This window comes from Suricata suricatta, chromosome 3 (genome assembly GCF_006229205.1).
Source record: "Suricata suricatta isolate VVHF042 chromosome 3, meerkat_22Aug2017_6uvM2_HiC, whole genome shotgun sequence".
NCBI classification, from domain to species: Eukaryota; Metazoa; Chordata; class Mammalia; order Carnivora; family Herpestidae; genus Suricata; species Suricata suricatta.
In genome coordinates, this window is record NC_043702.1 from 75,776,823 (window position 1) to 75,796,623 (window position 19,801).

The window sequence follows — 19,801 nt, forward strand, 5'->3', positions numbered from 1 at the left end:
CTCAGTTCCCTGGTATTTCTCTTACACTGTGCCTGGGAGTACCATTCACACAAATTGCAGTGTGTGGGGGGCCTTGGAGCTGGGCGAGGTAGGCGGCCCTGATTCCATACTACTTCCTTAAAAAAAAAAAAAAGACCAAATCTTCCTTTCTGCCTTTTAATGCGCCAGGCACTTTCCATGCACCCTTCATATATTAACTCATTAAGTCCAGAACTACTGTTATCTCCATGTTACAGATAAGGCCCAGAGAGAGTCCAGGATGTGCCTCTCTAGGTCATAAGGTCTGAATTCAAACTCAGAAAACTACTAAAAGGGAAATTGATTGTAGTGTTTTGTATTGTTTTGTTTCCATTTCTTTGTCCGCTCTGCAGGTGCCACCTGTCTGAGTCACATCAGGGAGGAAACAGGGGCTACCATAATAATGCTTGTGGTGCCAAACCAGTTTCTAGAGGTGAATGAGTGGATTAATGCTTGCAGAACAGAAGAGGGAGAAAATCATCTAGCACACTGTGTTCACTTAGTAAAGCTTAAAAACAAAGAGCAAAACAACCCCAAGGCTGAATTGGCAAGCAAAAGCCTTGGGCTTGTGCTTTAAGCCCATAGAGCCAACAAGAATCCAATTTCTTTGTCTCCTTCCTGAACTCCCAGAGTCCTGTGATAAAACATATAACTACACTGGCATGGAAAAATTAAATTCTGGAGAAATCTGGACGTAAAATAAGATCGCAGAATTGTGTTTTGCTTCCAAATCTATACCAGCTGTCTTGATCATGGCTATCTAGAACTCAGAGCTAATCAGCTGACGCTTCACTTTTGTCTCCCTTCCCCCCACCCTTCCCAAGACAAGTTCAAAGAAGAAATGCTTGCCCTTTGACTCCACTGCCAACTCCATGGGTTTGCTGACCGCAAAGCCCACCCAGGCGAAGGAAAGGAACTCCATATCCCGAAGTTTGAAACCAACAAAAACCAAACTCTTTCCTTGAGATACCGAAGAGAGCTCTCCCAATTTGTTGAGGACCGTAACATTTCCTCCACTGATTGAGCTCAGGTGAGACACTTGTCCAGTTGCAAGAACTACCTCCATACCAAGAGTCACGTGGACTTTATAGAATAGAATCATGTAGGCAATGCCTTTTCATAAGGTCTTGTGACTTCAAACTGTTGATCGTAATGAGAGGTGGCTTGAATGGAATTAGGTGAGACACACATTCCACAGAGCAGCCTCAAAATAGGAGGCAGCCATTTCAGGAGGCTGCTCTGCAGTTTTGGAGGCTACTCAATATGAGAGGTATTTGAGTTACTGGAAACACCAACACCAGCTGAGCCACAAGGTTTTCAGGTTTGTTCTCACTTCAGCCTGATGTTGGAAAAGTAGACAGGGGGTAGGGTAATTTCTCTTTCATTCTGTCAACCAGTCACTTAACTGGAGAACTCTTCCAGTCAAAAGCCTGAGGGTGCCAGGCCCTTAGCTGGTTTTCACCTCATGCTGCAGTGAGAATTGAATTTTGACCCTCGGGACTTAGACCTGCCAGAATCCCAAGGCCCTTTTATCAAAAACGAGGGACGTGAGATGATCTGAAAGAGGCCCAGGAAGCTTCCGGGGAACACTCACTACTTCGGAGCCAGCTCTCAGTTCACAGAATCTCGGCACAGAGATGGTCAATTTCAAATTCTCTCGGAATTCACTTTCCTAGAAACTCCTTGGAGTTCCTTTGGGGAAGTCCAGAATGAATCTCTCACTAGAGTTTTTCTGGAACTCTGGGATTAGCCTGGGTACTGGATTGAAACCTCTAGGTGATTTGCAGGTGTAATGTTTGTGTAGATCTAAATCATAGGGGCAGATTCCCCAGTCTGTTCATTGATTTTTCTCTTGTCAGCTTGTGGGTGGTCAAATGACTTGGGATGGAACCACTTTTGTTTATTTATTTATTTTGATGGTGATAGCTTTATTTATTTTTTAATATAATTTATTGTCAAATTGGTTTCCGTACAACACTCAGTGCTCATCCCAACAAGTGCCCTCCTCAATGCCTATCACCCACTTTCCACTTTCCCTCACCCTGTTTGTTCTCAGTATTTAAGAGTCTCTTATGGTTCACCGCTCTCCCTCTCTGTAACTTTTTTCCCCCTTCCCCATGCTCTTCTGTTAAATTTCTCAAGATGCACATATGAGTGAAAACATGCTATCTGTATTTCTCTGACTGACTTTTATTTCATTAGCATGGTACCCTCCAGTTCATCCGTGTTGCTGCAAATGGCAGGATTTCATTCTTTCTCATTGCCAAGTAGTATTCCATTGATTATATAAATCACATCTTCCTTATCCAGTCATCAGTTGATGAGCATTTAGGCTCTTCCCATAATTTGGCTATTGTTGAAAGTGCTGCTATAATCATTGGGGTACATGTGCTGGATGGGACCACTTTTAGAATGAAAGTAAGAAAAGATAGGGGTTTTCCCACCAAAATGATCTCCTTCTATTTTTACCAAATTCCTCCTGGGAATGTGCCCACTACTTCTCATCCCTTATCTTGAAATCCCCATCAAGAAGGGAGTGAAGAGGGGAGCCTGACTCATTCAGTGGGTAGAACATGCGACTCTTGATCTCGGGGTTGTAAGTTTGAACTCCATGTTGGGTATAGAGATGACTTAAAAATAAAATCTTTAAAAAAAAAATAAGGGACTGGGGAAGGAACCCTCTAGTATAAAAAATTGTGGATTTCAATACAGCATTTAAACCATCCTGGATATTAAAATGAGGGCTGGATTAGGTGACCTCTGAGGTTCTCCCATTTCTAACAGTTTTTGGTTCTGAGTCCAGCATTTCTGTAACGTCCTGGGAAGAAGAGGAAGCCGGCCTGCCCCTGCTTCACATCGTACTTAGTCCCGGAGGGGCTGGGTTGCAGGGAGTAACTATGGGCTGCTCTGCGCTGTCCACTGCCCCCCTCCTGGTATCCCACTGGCTTACTGCATGCATTTGTATATCACAGAATGAGCCCCTCCTCCTTAAAAACACCCTTCGGACTCTCACATTAGCTGTCGGGAGCACTCCAAGGCCAGGAAAAGCAGGAGAGGGACTGAGCCTTACCCAGCTCTCTCAGTAGGGAGCAGTTATGGAAGTGGACTGCCTCTCATTTCGCCTGTAAGTTAGTTGCCTATTTAAAGATACTCCAGAAATACCTATACTTCCAACTGAAGTGAAAAAGTAAGGAAATGATCTAGAAAATCTAAGGAGAGAAAAGACCCTCTTGCCTCAATTTTCTGCAGATTCTGGCTTAAATATCATATGGCTGTAGTTAATTATAATAACAGAATCTGATACAGGAATTTGAGCTTCCAAATCTTTTGACACAGTCCCCTTGCTTTAAGGAGGGAAGAGCTGAGGTTCCCCCCAGGCAGGGACTTGCTCCAGGACACACAGTTGTCAATAGGGAGAGCTGGCCCTGGTTCCCCCCCCACTCTGGAATCCTGCTGATTGGCCCCATCCTCTTCTGCCATTTCTCCCTCTGTGGAGGCACAGATGACATCCTGTATGAACCCTACGTACCATTTGGAGTTCTGAAGGACAGATGAGTCCCTTTGCCATCTTTTATTATTTAAAAGTGACTAAGTATTGGTGCTGTTTCCTAGGCATGCAACTATGATTGAAAGATACCAGTAGGTCAGCGCAGATCTGGAAGAACAGTGCTCTGCTCAACAGTTGTACGTTTTGGGTTGCCTTTTGTGACTCAGGTTTGTTTCTTTAAGGGTTAAGCTTTTCAGAGATACTGGCTAGGACAGGCCTCATTTCCTAGGTCCAGGGCGCACCAGTTACTCGTGTGCTGAGCTCCCATGAACTGCAGTCAATGCCTTCCGGCTGACAAAGCAGGGTTGTCATTGATAAGTGTTTATGTTGCACTTTAGATTTCAAAGTTCTTTCTCTGAGTTATTTCTTACCTCAGTTTGGCAGGTGAAGGAGCTAAAGCCTGTAGAAGTGGTGACTGGTCCAGAGTCATCCAACCAATTAATGGTGAAGCTGATACCGGACTCAGAGCCTCTGAGTTTCTGGGTCACTGCTTACCCCAGTGAGTCATGCAGCTTCTCTAGATTATGTTCTTTGCCCATCACTAACTCCTTTTTTCCAAATTTAGCTGGCTTCTCCTAGTGTGAGGTCTAGAGCTCTCCTGTTTCAAAGCTGCGGAACCTCATCGGTTGGCCAGAAAGCACCTAGATAAGCTCCGGTGAGGGACTTGTCCTTAGGTGAGGCTGAATTATGGTGTGGTGGGAGCAGAGGGAGGGAGTAGGCCTTTGCTGTTTGGGAGACGATCAATGCTGTTTTAGGAATATTAAAGGTCCAAGTCTTGGGAAGAGGATGAAGGATTTAAGTTAAAACACTAGTTGTCACAGGAGGTTAAAAATGTCAAACTAAAAAGACATTCAACACTTTGCATCTAAATACAAGCCTTTGAGAGGCTTTGGTCTTCTTTTCCAAACTTCAACGAGTTGAGTTGGGTCACGAGGTATTTTCTTGCCAGTGGGGAGAGAGATTTCAGTGAGAACATTGAGAACTTTGACAGCAGAAATTCCCACAAGAAATCATACCATCTGTTTATCATATCCATTTTTCCTTTATCTTGGTATTTTTTAAAAATTTTAAATGACTTATTGCCCATTTGACTTAAATTGCGTCTGCTAGGCAGAGGTGTTGGATGGAGATTAGTATCTGTCTGTTTGCCTGTCTTTATCCAATATCCTCTGAAAATAAAATTTCTCCTTTCCTACCCCCCACTCCATTGTGAATTTAATTAAGAAGGTGAGGAGTTGTGTTTGAAGTAGTCCATAGTCTGCCTTTCCAAGCATGCCAAGCAGCCTTTCAGATATTGATACAGAACTACACAGTGCGGGCGAAACAGGAAGCCGCTCTTGGCTGGGTAGGATGCTCTGAGGCGCCCTCCACTCTCCGAGGGAACGCTCTTCAGCTGACTGAAGCAGGGGAGCCGAGCCAATCACAGGCCGCTTTCCTAGCTCAGTCACCAGTCCGTGGTTGAGGAAGGGTTTTGCTTTTTTATGCTCTGTATTGGGAAGGCAGATAAAATGCCAGGGCTTGGACTGCCTCTGGGGATAACCTCACCCTGTGTGATGTGAATGAATAGCATCTTGCCTAGTAAATCCACAGGAATTGATAAGGCAGACGCAGGTCTTCCAACAGGCCTTTTCTATCTTTTGGCTGTAGCTGGGGCTTCTGTAGCAATTTTATTTTTGCCTTGAAAGAAGTGCTCTGGATTCTCAGACCTCCATGTATGACAATTTGTACCTGCATGGAATTGAAGACTCGGAGGCTGTAAGTATTTTCATAGATAGCTGATTCTCTCTCCCCTCCTCTTCCTCCTCCCACTAACCCCCCCCCCAACCCCATTTCTTAGGCAACGCAGGGAACATGGAGCTGAAAGCCAACATCATTCGGGTGCTTGCTAGCTGCCGTGTAAATGCTCTCTGTATAGTTCAGAGTGAACTGAAATGATTTTTTATTATATAATTTCTTGGCATGCAAAAAAGAAATTAGGGTGCTAGCAAAAGGCATCTGAGAGTGTAGGCTGTCCGGATTTATACATTACTCAGTTCACGTTTAATCTCACAAGGGGTAACTGCTCCTTGTAGACTGGCTTAAACTATGCAGAAAGTGCCTATGTTTTCCAATCGAAGGGTTCGTAGAAAAGGCTCATTCATTATATAATACACATTGTTTATTGAGCCAGCATGAATGGAAGTTGCTCAGCTGTAGCTGTATTATGTGCTTTCTGGCGAAACAAGTGGTGCAGATCTGCTGCTTCTTTGTTAAGGAAATCAGATGCAAAGGTTGTGGTCATTGAACACCCAGTGCAGAGGCAGAGGGTAGTGTCTCTGTGTTCTACCCTGGAAGACGGAAGTAGGCTCACGTGTGTTTTGGCTTAGAAAACTGGACTCCTTTCCTTCCATAGGTCAGGTTCATGTAATCTATGAAAATCAGGATGAAAATGGTTTTCTGAAATCCCTAAAATCGTACCACCAGAATGTTAGCTTTTAAATGGAGGGTAAAGCTGATTGTTGAATCTTTAACATTGCTAGTGGTAGTTCTTGATTTTTCATCTATCATCTAGAAACCTTGCAAGGTAAAACGATTAGGGGTGGCTAATGGGACCTGCTGTGGGGAGTCTGAATTTTATATGAGTGCAATGCCATACATGTTGCTACATTTGAAACAGGAATGTGTTATATAAGATTCCCTGGCTAAACCACCAAATAAACAGACCATAACAACAACAACAACAACAACAAAAAAGCCTTATGGTACTCGTCAGTGCAGACATATGTATCAAATGATGTACTCTTTTTGGAAGATAGAAATTCTCTGTTCTGATAAGGCATTCCATTTTTCCTTCCTGTCTCTGTGTTGGCTCTGACTCTAACTCTTTCTGCAAAGTCTCTCTGCGTGTTGCCCAGCGTGCTCGTAAATTATCACACTGCCAGTCTATTGCAAGGGACTGTAGTGTGAAACACTGGTGGCTGGAATAGAGAAAGTCCACACGTGCAAGTGGGGTGGAAGAATGGGAAATGCAACTATAGGAGTTCAGTAAACCAGCAGGGTTCTTCAGGAAGCCTGATTATTTCTCACACCCCTTCTCTCCACACTCAGTTATGAAACATGTGATGCCTTATTGGATTGTGGTTTTTATTTGCGACCATCGATTTTACCTCGGGCACTGTGTTGCACTTAGGTGGATTGGAGTTATTTCAGAATAACTGGTTATTTTAGAAACCGGCTGGAATGAACAGAGTCAGCTAGGAACTAATGTATCTAACACCTTGTTCTTTATAACCGTATAAATTTCCGATGCACTGGTTGAGAAGGGAGCCATTATAAGTATGAAAACATTGGTTTTTCTTTTGGTCCAGCCTCACAGGACAGCCGAGTTTTTCTGTGGGGGGGAAGTGAAGAGTGCAGTGGTTTGACTCTGGCGGGAGTTGATGGCAGGCAGTGCTAGGTACTGCAGTGCTGTGCTCCTGGTGACTCAGTGGTGGCCAGCAGCCTGAGATCCTCGGGATCTGCGGAGGCGAGGAAGGTGGGAAACCCAAGGAACGAAGAAAGACATCTGGCTAATCCTCTCTTGACAGTATGGGAAGCTCTCGGTTGGGTGGGATTGGAAGCGTGTCACTTAAATCAGAGGGGAAGGCAGAGGTGTTTGGAGGGGTGAACTGACTCAGAATGCTCATTTGAGTTTATTTGTTTTTATAAGGAAGAATAATGTGATGTGTTACCCAAGATGGTGTGAACAAAGCTTCAAGCCAATGGAGAAGACTAGGCCTAAATAGCTGACCCGGTGAAGTGAGAAATAAAGCCACACCTGGAGTGCCACATCCTCAGCAGTCTTTCTCAGTGCCAATGCATTTATGGCTGTAAGTGTGGGGGTTTGCCCAGGTTAAAGCAAAGCTCTTGGATGAGGTCTGGTGGATAGGTGTGGAGAGGCTTTTCTCCGATGACCAGCTGCAGTCCAAGAATACACAGGCACTAAAAGCTGAGTACGGCACTTTCTTTGGGGGGCTGGGGCGCCATCCGCATCTTTCTGACACTCTGCGCTGTTGAAAATGCCTTTGTGGGGTGTGTGGGGGTTTAACATGTGATAAGTGATTGTATTCAGCATGTTCACACAGTAAGTCTGTAATGAGATCATCTTGCCTAGGGACTGATAATATTTTATTCTGAGTAAGAATAAAACATCATTGTACACTGTTAGCACCTCACATCCCCGCAGTGTGAAAGAGACTTTGGTACTGTTATGCAAGGTTTTTCTTAAGATTCCGGTCCAGAGATAGATATTAGACTTCTAATACCCTAGCTTTTCATTTGAAACCTCCATATTTCATGCTCTGTATGTATGAAGAGAGAGGAACAAGAGCCATGGGGGAACACACTTGAGTCTGGACATTTTAGATTCTTGAGTTCTATGGAGTTTTTTTGGACAAGTCCATTAGCTTCTGGTCTGGTTTCTAGGAGAGTACTTAATTGTTTGCCTCAGTCGGAACACAAGAGAGTGCAAGAGATGATTCGGTGCTCCACAGCTAGGGCTCTGTTCAGGAGTAGGAGAGTTCACAGAACATCACCTTACTCCTTCTGTTACCTTGCATGGATAAAGGAACGTGTGCTCCTGAATGAGTCCATACCCAGACCAGGCCAGTTACAATAGACCACGCACACAGACTTGTACTGCATTGTCTTCTGTGCAGGACTGTCTTATCCCCATTTCCACTGCCTGCACTTGGTCTTAACACAAGTCCAGGTGGCCAAGATACTTTTCACTGATTGAGCCTCCAGTATACACTATGTACTTTTTATCTGATTCACAATAGATTTTGATAGAGCTGCTCATTGGTATACATGTTTTATAAATGGAATCATTGTATATTTTGGCATTCATCAAATCATTATGGGTAGATTTCTTTTTTCATTCAGCAGGTCTATTACACAAACAGTAGCAGGGATGTTCTTATGAGGATAAATGGAAGAAGCAAATAAGTAGAAAAAGTTACCTAAAAATCCACCCCAAGATAAGGACTCTTATCATATTGCCTTGTATCCTTTCAGACTATCTATGCACATATATGTGAATGTGTCATTCTAAGCCTGCTACTGTGTGTGTGTTGCATCCTATCCTGTGAAACGATGTTCTCATCTGATAAAAGATTCAGCACACTAGGACTAGACTGGCCTGTGCAAGAGATGCTTTGCAAAATTTGAAACTCCTGCGTGGACCTTCTAGAATTTTGAGCAATTTAAATGAAATAAAGATTCTTAAGAGTATTTTGTAAAGTGAAGCCAGGGCTATTTGCACTTTATAGAATTAATAGTTGATTTCTCCAGAACAATTGCTTCCCTGTCCAAATGCTTAACTTCTAAAGTACTAAGGGGGAGAGACCTGATCTTTTTCAGTGAAAAAGTTTATCAGATCCTAATTCAGGACATTTACTAGAGAGGGAAATATATCCTTGTAAGTATTTTCAGTCACAGAAAGGAGTATAATGTATTCACTAATACTGTTAGAAATGTTATAGATGTAAAAGTTAAAGTGAAGATAAATTTTACAAACTATAATGTGTATGTAATATCTGTATGTACACATTTAAATTTATATATACCTGTACATTATTATAACTATATGTTCACTATTGAAACTATTCATTTTCTATAAGCTGCCCAACTATGTACGTGTGCCTGAATGTGTGTGTTCCTGCAGGTGTATGCACCTCGTAAACCTGCACATTCATATATAGATATGCTCCATGCTTTGCTAATTGATAGTTAGTGCTAAGTGGGAGATTTCTGCCATACAGCTTTTGGAGATGAGAAATTAACTGCTTTTGACATAAAGAAAGATACCTGAGAGGGTTGAAAGGCACACATCCACAAGAGAATAAAGAATTGCTGCTTTCAAAGATCAAATAAGGTTCTTTTAAATATGAAGATATGTCCTTGGGTGCTTTCGAGGAAGGAGGATCAACTTCAAACAGACGGCTTTGTGTGTGTAGGGACCTTTGGAAGAACACTCTAGGGATATTAAGAATTAGGTTCCTTTTGGAAATGAGAAGACTGGAGGTCTTTATGGTTTGGCGATCAGAGGAGCTTCTGGGGTTAGAAAGTCTTTCTGGCCTATTTCTATTAATGAATCCAAGGTCTGTTGGCTTCACTGGCCAGAGAGGAAAGGCAAATGCTGCTCATGGTTTGTGTAAGAAATTTGAGGAAATCTGCCTCTTTTACTCAGCCGAGTGACTCTGGTATTTGTTCAGAGTCTAAGTGAATGATGAACAGAAACTTCGCTTTAATCATTCCGTTCTTAGCAAGGATGATTTTCTAAGATGTATGTTGAAATGATTTCTAGATGTAATTGTCATTGAGCTAAAGAGAGAAACTCCTTAAGTCTGATGAGAACCCATGAATTTGCCGCTCCAACGTCATCAGTCTCATCACTTTCTCTGCCATTTCTACTTTCAAGTGACAGAATAGTGTGTTAGGATCGATCCCTACATCTTCTCTGGGACTTTGGTGTCTTGTATCCTGTCGGTGTTCTCCTTCCTATGAGGTTATGATGAGTCCATCAGGATTTTAGAATATAGTCCTGTGACTCCCTCGGCGCGTGCTTAGCGAGCACTACCTTTTTCTCCGGTACAAGATATTCTGTAGGAAGGTCAACAATAACTAAGAAAACACGTGCTGTTAAGGTAAAGGTGAGCGAGCATCCTTGCTTTACCCTTTCCTTTTCTATCAGACTTTGGTATAGACCTTGTTTCTATGTGGGTGGTCCTCTCAGCATTCCGCTCACCGTCTCCCTTTAACATCCCTTACCTGGGTAAACTGAGACACCTGAAGAAGACAAGAAGGCATAACTGGACCATTACTGTTTTTTGTTCCCTCTCTTCCCTTCCCCATTAACCCTTGGCAGTGATCGTCGTGTCATGAGCTCAGATATCCATGAGGCTGGGTTAAAAATCAGGCCAGGGAAGCTCTGTAGACAGCGACTTTGTAGCTGATCTAAATCAGGCTGATGTACTTGCCTTTAATGTGTTTGCATTGGGTCACGCTGACTTGAAAACCAGTAACAACTCTAACCTGCCACACTGGTCAGGACACCAGCTTGGGATCTTACTGGAGACCAGGCACCAGTGGGCCACGGCTTGGTGTGTAAACTCAAGGGAGTTTATAGTTCATATAAAATAATGGCAAACAGATTGGGAGTTGTAGATTTTTATGCGTCACTTTGAACTTTTGAAGATTCTGAGAGTGTGAGCCTAAGCTGAGACTGTGTGGCCACTCTTACAGTGCTTACGGGTGGGCCAAATGGAGGATGGCTCAGATACCTAGCTCACATCATGGTTCGCAAGATCAAAATAAATCAGTGCTTGGGTTTGCTCTGCATTCGTGTATTCTTTTATAACATAAACGTATAGTTTTAGTAATAAATATTTTTCTCTCATCAGAAATGGTGCCTTAGTATCTGTACTTCCTGCATCCTTTTTTTTTTTTTTTCTTTTGCATCTGTTCAAGAGGGGTGCCTGGCTGGCTCAGTTGGTGGAGCATGTGACTCTTGATCTCAGGGTTGTGGGTTTCGGCCACATTGGGTGTAGCGATTATTACTTTAAAAAAAAAGTGAAATGTCTTAAACTTAAAACAGGATGTTTTGAATTTGCTTTCAACCTTTTTGTTCAGGGAATTGATGTAAGAGGTACATTCTAACATGAATATTGGCAACTATCAGTTATTCAGGAACTTGATTGTGTAATTCATGAATAATTCCATTCTTATTTTGCCTTTTTAATCGTATTACTCCTTAATCTTTCTTCTCTTTTTAGCTTGAGCATCATATAACATAAAAGATTCTGACCTTCAGTGTTATTTCTTTATTACCAGATTTGTTGAAAAGTTTGGTGAGTAAGAGGGTTATATTTAAAATTTTTCTTTGATCTTTTTAAAAATTACTTTTTGTACTTTGTATCATGAAATAATAATGTAATAATGCTGGGATTAAAAACATAGGCTTGGGGCACCTGGGTGGCTCAGTTGGTTAAGCATCCAACTTCGGCTTAGGTCATGATCTCACAGTTTGTGGGTTCGAGTCCTGCGTAGCTAGCTAACAGCTAGCTCAGAGCCTGGAGCCTGCTTCAGATTCTGTGTCTCCCTCTCTCTCTGACCCTCCCCTGCTCGTGCTGTCTCTCTCTGTCTCTCAAAAATAAATAAAAAGCATAAAAAAATAATAAAAAAAGCATAGGCTCTGTGTAATATTGCTAGGGATTACGTCTCAGCTCCCACTTCCTAATTTGTGGCCTTGAGTACATTTCTTGAACTTTCTGTGCCTTGGTTTCCACATTATTAAAGTGTTAATAATACCAAAACCTACATCTTGGGTAGTTTGGAAGATTAAATAAGGTAATATGTGTAACCCTATTCTTCATATCATGAATATACTTAAGCTTTTGGCATACTCCTTTCTCTGCAGGTTTTGATATTCTCATCAAATCCTTTTTTTTAATTTTCAGAGCATTTGCATGGTTTTTGACAGTGCTTTCCAAAAATATTATAGTGGTTGTCAAATGAAAGAATGTACTAATCTCCTAAGGCCTTCTGATTAGTTTGTTGTATTTTGTTTCAGAAAAGGGGGCGGTAGAGTCTAATTGAAGGAGCATGAGGAGGTGGAAGTCTTGGTCTTTGCTACTGATTGGCAGTGACCTTGGGCAAGTCATTTGATCCCTCTAATTCTCCATTTTCCCTTCTATAAAATGAAAACTCTTGATTAGATGACTTCTTAGCTTTCCTAACATCCAGAATTCTGTTGTTTGCTGATAACCAGTTTCTTCAGTTTGGATACAAATGCCACCATATGTCATTTGCTTTTTGAAAGGATCAGCTACCATGGTGTTTTGTATAGACTTAGTAAGGTCTCCAAATTTGGTCCCTGAGTCTGAACATTTGACTTTTTCAGAATCTTTGAAGTAGGAAATTGTATGTGGTACACACCTTTGAGAGCTCAGACTGAATTTTTGAAGAGGAAAGATGTTTTATTTAAGGTTTCTTACTCTAAAGCCCAAACGGTGTTTTGCATATTGCTCATTTGCTTGCCAATACCCACGGTGCATGTCCGGCCCACAGTGATTTGAGCTGAAGACACTTGAGTCTCATCTCTAAGAAAAAAAAAAAAAAATCAAAGGAAAATACTTTCTGAGAAGTGAGCTTCTCCTAATTCTTATTGATAATTGAGGAGAGGTATTTCTGCTTTAAATCATCTCTATCTTTCCTTCCTGGCTGAATTGCATGAGCTATATACTAGGAGACTATTGACAGACCAAAAAAAAAAGTTTAAATAATGGTTTTATAATTGTTATGTTATGTTATCAAGAATGTTGGGTGTTTTCTTGCTTTACAAAATTTTCTTCAGTTCATCATTATTATCCTTTGGGGTGTACTAAAAGCAATAATCAATCAGTTAGAAAACCACAGGAATATAATATATTCTAGGAGACATTCATTATTTTTTTAAAAGTCATTTGTTACTTTTAAAAGGAATAACTGTGCCTGATCTGTTTAATTTTTCTCTGTGATAAAATGAAAGGCCAAGAGATATAAGGGGCAATCTTTACTTCAGCCCAATCTCATAAATATTCCCTTAAGTATTGTTTGAATGAAGAAAGAGTTGGAAGCAAATATTTATCATGAAGGTAGAGACGTGTGGTAAATATCATGCTAAACTACCTGGTAAGCAAACTCATTCTCCAATTCACTCCCAAAGAGTCATTGTTGATAGTTTAATATCATTTAATTTCAGCTGAAGTCCCAGAGATGAATGTCTTGGACTTATTTGATTCAATGGCTTCTATTGATCCAAGGGACAGAATTAAGAGTTTATCAGGTTTCCAAATCATATTACATTTGGTCATATAGTTAATGCTTAGAATATAGAAATGGAATTAAGGTAAAATTGACAAGGTGGGGGACACAGAACATGTGTTAGTCACCATGCTGCAGTCTTGAAAGGGCTGGAATACTGCAGAGTAGCGTAAGGGATACAACCAAGCAGAACAAAAAGAGCTAGGTTAGATATTTGATTTTAAAAGCAAAAGATCATCCAATGGTCACGTTTAATTATTAGTTAACTGAAAACCAACAGTGTCGTAAGTGAAACATGATGTATCTTCCTTCCAATGTTAGTTTCTAAAATATCGTAACAATTTCTGAAGTCATATATTGTATTTTATTGATATTAAGGCACACATTCCCCACCTTCCACTCCCAACATTTTGATACATCTAAAATGGAGCTACATCTTAAAACTCAGAATTCTATTGGAAGGTTTTTTCCTCTTAGTGGTAATACTGATTTTTTAAAAATCATTGGTATCTTAAATTAAGTGAAATGAGGTTTTGGGAGGAAATATGTAAATAATACAGAACTGTATAGTATGAAAAATTGGTTTTCCTTAACAACCTCCCAACCTATTCATGTCTTCACAGGCAACTATTTTTAACAACTCAGTGGGTATCCATTTAGACCTTTTCCCTATACATTGACAAACATGAATATTTAGAAAAACATACTTACAAATGCACATATCACATTTATAATTTTAAAAAGTATGAATAAGATCATAATAAATGTTTTCTGGTGACTTTTTCTCTTCACCAGAAAATGTACCATGGATTTTCTCCATCTGAATTTTTTTTCCTCACAAGCTGAGTGTGACATAATCACTGTAGAGTATGGATTTACTGTAACAAGTTTAGCCCACTGATAGATTTAGAATATTTTCTGTTTTTCAATCCTATAGATAAATTCTTACATATGACTCTTTGTGTATACATGGAACATTTCTCCAGAATTGCTTTCTGGAATTGCTGAGTTAAATGATTAGCACATTTAAAGATTTATATATATGTCCTGGTGTGTGTTGTAAAATATTTCTAGGAGCACCTGGGTGGCTCAGTCCATTGCGCGTCCGACTTTGGCTCAGGTCATGATCTCACAGTTCTTGAGTTTGAGCCCTGTGTTGCTCTGTACTGACAGTTCAGAGCCTGGAGCCTTCTCCTGATTCTGTGTGTTCGTCTTTCTCTGCCCCTCCCCTGCTCATGCTCTGTCTCTCTCTATCTCTCAAAACTAAATAAATGTTAAAAAAAATTTTTTTTAATTTCTATATTAAAATAAACATTCTTTTTCAGTTAAGATTAGAGCAAATAAGCTCAAAATGAAGTAGAAGACTTCGAAGAAGTTTCTTGGTTGTGGGAAACAGCATTAGGCTATAGCCTCCAGGTTTCATAAAAATTTTTTAGTCTCTGTTCTAGTAATTTGGCTTTAAAAAACTCACAAAAACTTGTGAAGTTCCTCCCTCTTTACTTATAAATGAAAAAAACCCTGAGGCCCAAAGAGGTTAGGCAACTTATATAGAAGGACCCAGACAATTTATGGTGGAACTGAACCTAGAGCTGTCTTCAGGTCTCTAACTAGAGCAGTGGTTTTTTCACAATGCCAAGTGCAAGGGTTAATAATATAAGAAACTGTAATAGCCCCCTGAAGGGCGGTACAGTCATTATTTGTTTGGTGCTTGTTTGACAGCTTACAGAGCAGTTGGGAGTTGGGAGAATCTCTAAAACAGAGAACAGACTGCCCTCTGACCCCAATGGTGAGACCTTGGGAATCCAGATTACAGTCCTGGTTTCTTCCAAGCTTTCTTCTTTGACGTTGCTTTCTGGTATGGTTCAAAGTCTCCAGTTTGATGGATTGAAATGAGAGCACATCCAAAAAACCTAAATGTACGTAAAAGCCCAGTGCTAGAGAATGTCAGAAAGAGGTTTTGTGTTTTAGGGGAGTGTTAGAATTCTTACCATTTGTATGCAGGTCTTGATGACAGTTGCACGTGGATGCTACGTTTGGCCTTAGCCAAGAGTACCAAAGTCCCATGTTTATTTTGTTTTTCTCATTTTCAATTCTCTCCATGGACTTTCAATTCAGGGAAACATTTGCATGATTTAGTAGTGATATATATTTTTTAACAGTGATATTTTTAAAAAGCAAAAGGGATATCAGTATATTTAAAAGGCCAAAGGACCTGTAAGTTATGAGTAGGATTCCTTCAGAATCAAACAGGATCTCTACAAAAAATAGCATCCTCAAATTAGGATAATTTGAGAGATTTAATAAATAGAAGAGGTGTTGTAGGGTATAAACCACAAGGAATACCACAGTACTCCCAGGGCTGGTAACTGCAGAACTGTTACTTCCCTTAGAGCATGGTTATAGGAGCCCGGGAGGGCTGAGTTCTGCTAAGAAGGCTGTTATGAGATGGATGCAGTCTTCCTTGGGGAGGGATTACCGCCATCCCACAGGAAGGGCGCCAGGGAATCTCCTTCTTTCCCCTTACTCTGAACCATGCTAGGGATCTGACTGGCCAAACACAACCAGAAACCCAGAGCAGAGCTTACGGGTCAATAACAGTGCAAAAGCAGAGGGGGGTTGGGTGGAGGGTGCTCTGGGGAGGTAAATGGATGTTGATCTCATTCATATCCCTGATGGGCCCTGCCTGATTATATTGGTCTCAGTAGATGACATCATCTAGTTTGATGGCATTTCTAAAACACAGTGCTGAAGACGTTACTGAAGCCCTAAAGGAGCTGCTGTTGCTCAGTTTCCACTGGGGATATGTGTTGGCTTTGATGGGCTCATAGTTCCACTTCAAATGGTCACCTGGATTTTTAATCCTGTACTGTTTTTTTAAATTATTATCAAGATTTGGAGTACTTCAACAAGGTCTAGAGTTGGGATAAAACAAAAGGTTTAAATGTTAGTGTTGGGGAGAAGGTTTGAGAAGCCAAACTATGTGGGCTTCCATGATTGCCTTCAAATACACAAAGGTCTTCTGCTGATAATGAGCAGGGAGAGAAAAGCATGTAGCCGAACAACCTGTGGCTCTGCTGTGCTCCATGTCATGAGCAGATGAGAAGACTTCTCAAGGTTTGTCCTAGTGTCATTATATTGTGATTTCCACCATGTAAAACAGTGGGGGGATTGGTGGGAGTAAGGGTTAGCGTCGTGAGACTTTAGAGTTCTGATAACAGCCTCCTTATTAAACGATATATGGACTAAGTGGGAGCAGAGAAGTCAAGAGGAGTGTTTCCTTTACAGTGTTGGAACCAGAACTTGTTTTTGAAAGTAGACGCAGCCGTTGGAAAATATTAGCATGGAGGTCAGACCTTGGTCTTTTTAATAAAGCTAAGTAGACCTTGGGTGTCTCTTAAAAGGTCATGTTGACTGGTTGCTGGTTATACAGTGTGCAAAATTTGTGAGAATCCATTGAATTGTACACATATAATATGTGCATGTTTCTGTATGTGTGTTATACTTCAATTAGAAATTTTGAGAGTCTCTTCTGGGAAAATAAGTCTAACTAGTGGAATTCTGGGAACTGGATATAATCAAGGCTCTTGCTTCTAAGTGTTAGGACTCATGAAATGTAGAAGGGAGCAGATTCATATGCTCACTATGTGCTGGAGTCCTGGGTTCAGAAAGAGCAATAAGTCTTGACCAGTGGGCCACTTGGCCAAGGATAGGACACGTGATTCATCACTAGGAGATAGGAAGACCATATCCTTCTAGTGCCTGGAGAAGGCTCTCTCACTGGGTGATGCTCGCCTTGGACTTTCACGTCATGCCCTCCCTGGGGTGGCTCGTTAAAGTAGTGCTCACACACACATGAGTGGCAGATGCCTCACTTCTCTGAACATCGTGATTTTTAAGGTAAGGAGGACTCTGGGAAGTAGATTTTCTCCCTGCCTTTAGCATGGTCTACAGGGTCAAATCCAAGCTGTTCTCAGTGGTGAGACCCGGTCCTACGCTTCCAGAACCGTGCCAGTGCCTCAGCAGAGAGTCCATTCTGCTCATAGGGGATAAAATGAAGATTTCTGTGAGTTGTGGATGAAGTTTATTGAAATAGGGTCTTAAGGTTCAGATATTTACTTCTGAAAGGGTGTGTGCTTGGGACACAGGTGTCCACACGTAATAGAGAAGTGCTGTGTAAGTCTTTAAATATATGTAAGGAGCTGTGTTAAAGTCAGGCTGGCATACATATTATGTGAACGCTGCTTGAATGTTTTCATTTTCAGAATCTACATACTCATAAAAATAACATGTCATTTTTAGAGATTGGTTTCTTATATTATTTTTATAGCTCTAATTCTTAAATTATTATTAGTACAGAGTGCAGTCTTGCAAGAAGGGAGAGGTGGGTCTTATAATTGAAGTAAAATATTACCATTTGTTGTTATAGATGCTTTCATTAGCTGTGGTATTTTGAATGGTGTTTTATGTGTATGAGAGGGAGAGAAAAAGAGAGGGAGAAATGCCTTGGATCAAAGCTATAATATAAAGAACTATGTAAGATATAACTATCAGGATTTTATTAGGACTGAATAGTATGTTGATAAATATGTATTGTTTTGTCCTGATTTGGAAATATACACTAATAGAAAGGTAGCTAAAAAAAAAAAGTTGTTCATGCTACATTCCAAACTTATTATAAATTATCTGAAGAATTTTAAGAGAAGGAGAAATAGAGAAGAATATAAATAAGGTAGAAACAGGACAAGGAAATGCATAACCTAGATTCTGTGAAAGTTTTGATTCATATCCCTTTTAACTAAAATATGTTCTGGCAGTAAGATGTGCAACTAGTTGTTAGCTTTTTCATTTGAGTGTTGCATTTACATAGAGAAGCTGGCTTTCAAATGCCAGCCAGCAGCCAACTCAAATACTGAAGATTTGTCTAACTCAGTGACTAGTTTAGTAAGAAGATATCTTGAGGACATTGAGGGGGAGGGCACACATCAGATACCTTGTTCTGGAAATTCAGCCAGAATCCTCTCAGTTGTGATCTATCTGATTCTTAGAGTATTTGAGTTTTCAGTTCTTAATTTAGGGCTTGCAAAGATGCTGTGAACATAAACTGCACTTCGGCGTATTTAACAGAAGATGGATAATTTCAAAGCTCAAGAATCCTTCCTGGAGAAAACTTGAGGATATTCAGTAGGCTCTGGCTATAATCTATTACCATTTCTGAGAAGCATAAAAATTGCCCAATATCCCATAAGCATTTATGTTACGTCACTTCCAAGACCCCCTAACGAAGGACACTGATAGACTCTGGAAGCTTTTCTTTATTTACTGATTGGACCTACCTCTGGGTCCTGAGTCTGCAAGGAATTTTTAGTTTCTACTCTCCTGGAGAAAGATCAGACGCTAATAGGTACTCCCCTCATTGTCCGTACTTCTCAGTTTCAAGGAGCCCTCTTTTTTTGTGGATCACACATTGTATTAGTGTTTTGCAGAGCATACTTTGGGGGAAATTATTTGCAGTTGGTAATTAGGAGCTGTTGAAAAATTTTTCAACGGGAAAGGTGTACTCAGATGTGCATTGGTCAGAGTGGAAGATGGATTTGAGGAGGGAGAATCCAGGCAGGGAGTTCAATTAGAAAGCTGTGGAAATAGTACAGGTGTGAGGTGGCATAGGCCTCAACTAGGGCAGTAGCAGTGGGAATAGAGAGGAGGAGGTGAGCTGAGAAATATTTAAGTCATAAATGCAGCAGGTTTAATGACTAATTAGCTTAGGAAGGAAAAGGAGTCTGGAATGAGCCCCTCCACTTCTGGCTTGGGTGACTGGTCTGGACAATGGTACCACTGAGATTGGCAAACTAGGCCATTTCTTCTGATGACTTTTTTTTTTTTTAAGTTTATTGATTTATTTTGACAGAGAGAAAGCATGAGCAGGGGAAGGGCAGAGAGAGAAGGAGCGAGAGAATCCCAAGCAGGCTCTGTGCCGTCAGTGCAGAGCCCATGAACTGTGAGATCATACCTGAAATCAAGAGTTGGAGGCTTACCCGACTGAGCCCCCCAGGTGCCCCGCTTCTGAAGCCTTTTGAACTGACCCAGGGGAGCTCAGGTTAGAAGCAGGGTCCAGGTTCTGAAGTTTTCAATCCTTCAGCTGTTGGTCTTGATTCCTGGCTAAGAAAATTACTGGTTTCATTCCGAGGTCGTGGAATAGTTTTGTTCTGGACAGCCAGGACCCACAGTGACCAGAAACTGGCTGTAGAGTAATTATGTTAGAGCTCTATGCATTCTGTCCCAGCACCCATTTTTACGTATCCTGTCATGCATATCTGAAACCATAGAGGAAATGTGCTCTCCATCTTGAGGAACTTCTCAGCCAAGAATCTTCAAATTGATTTTTTTAAAAATGTTTTATTTAATTTTGATACAAAG

At 40.9% G+C, this 19,801-nt stretch overlaps 1 protein-coding gene across 3 annotated transcripts in view; it reads left to right on the plus strand.

Annotated features, from left to right (window-relative positions):
* CACNB4 (calcium voltage-gated channel auxiliary subunit beta 4) overlaps positions 1–19,801 on the plus strand; it is a 245,243-nt gene that overhangs the window by 106,880 nt on the left and 118,562 nt on the right. The window contains exon 1 of one of the 3 annotated variants that reach the window (XM_029934593.1): positions 5,068–5,320. The exons of the other annotated variants lie outside the window; for them this stretch is intronic. Coding sequence (XP_029790453.1) covers positions 5,276–5,320 — 45 coding nt within the window. The 5' untranslated portion in view covers positions 5,068–5,275. Of the gene's footprint in view, positions 1–5,067; positions 5,321–19,801 lie in introns of those variants that run through there. 3 annotated transcript variants of the gene reach the window in all.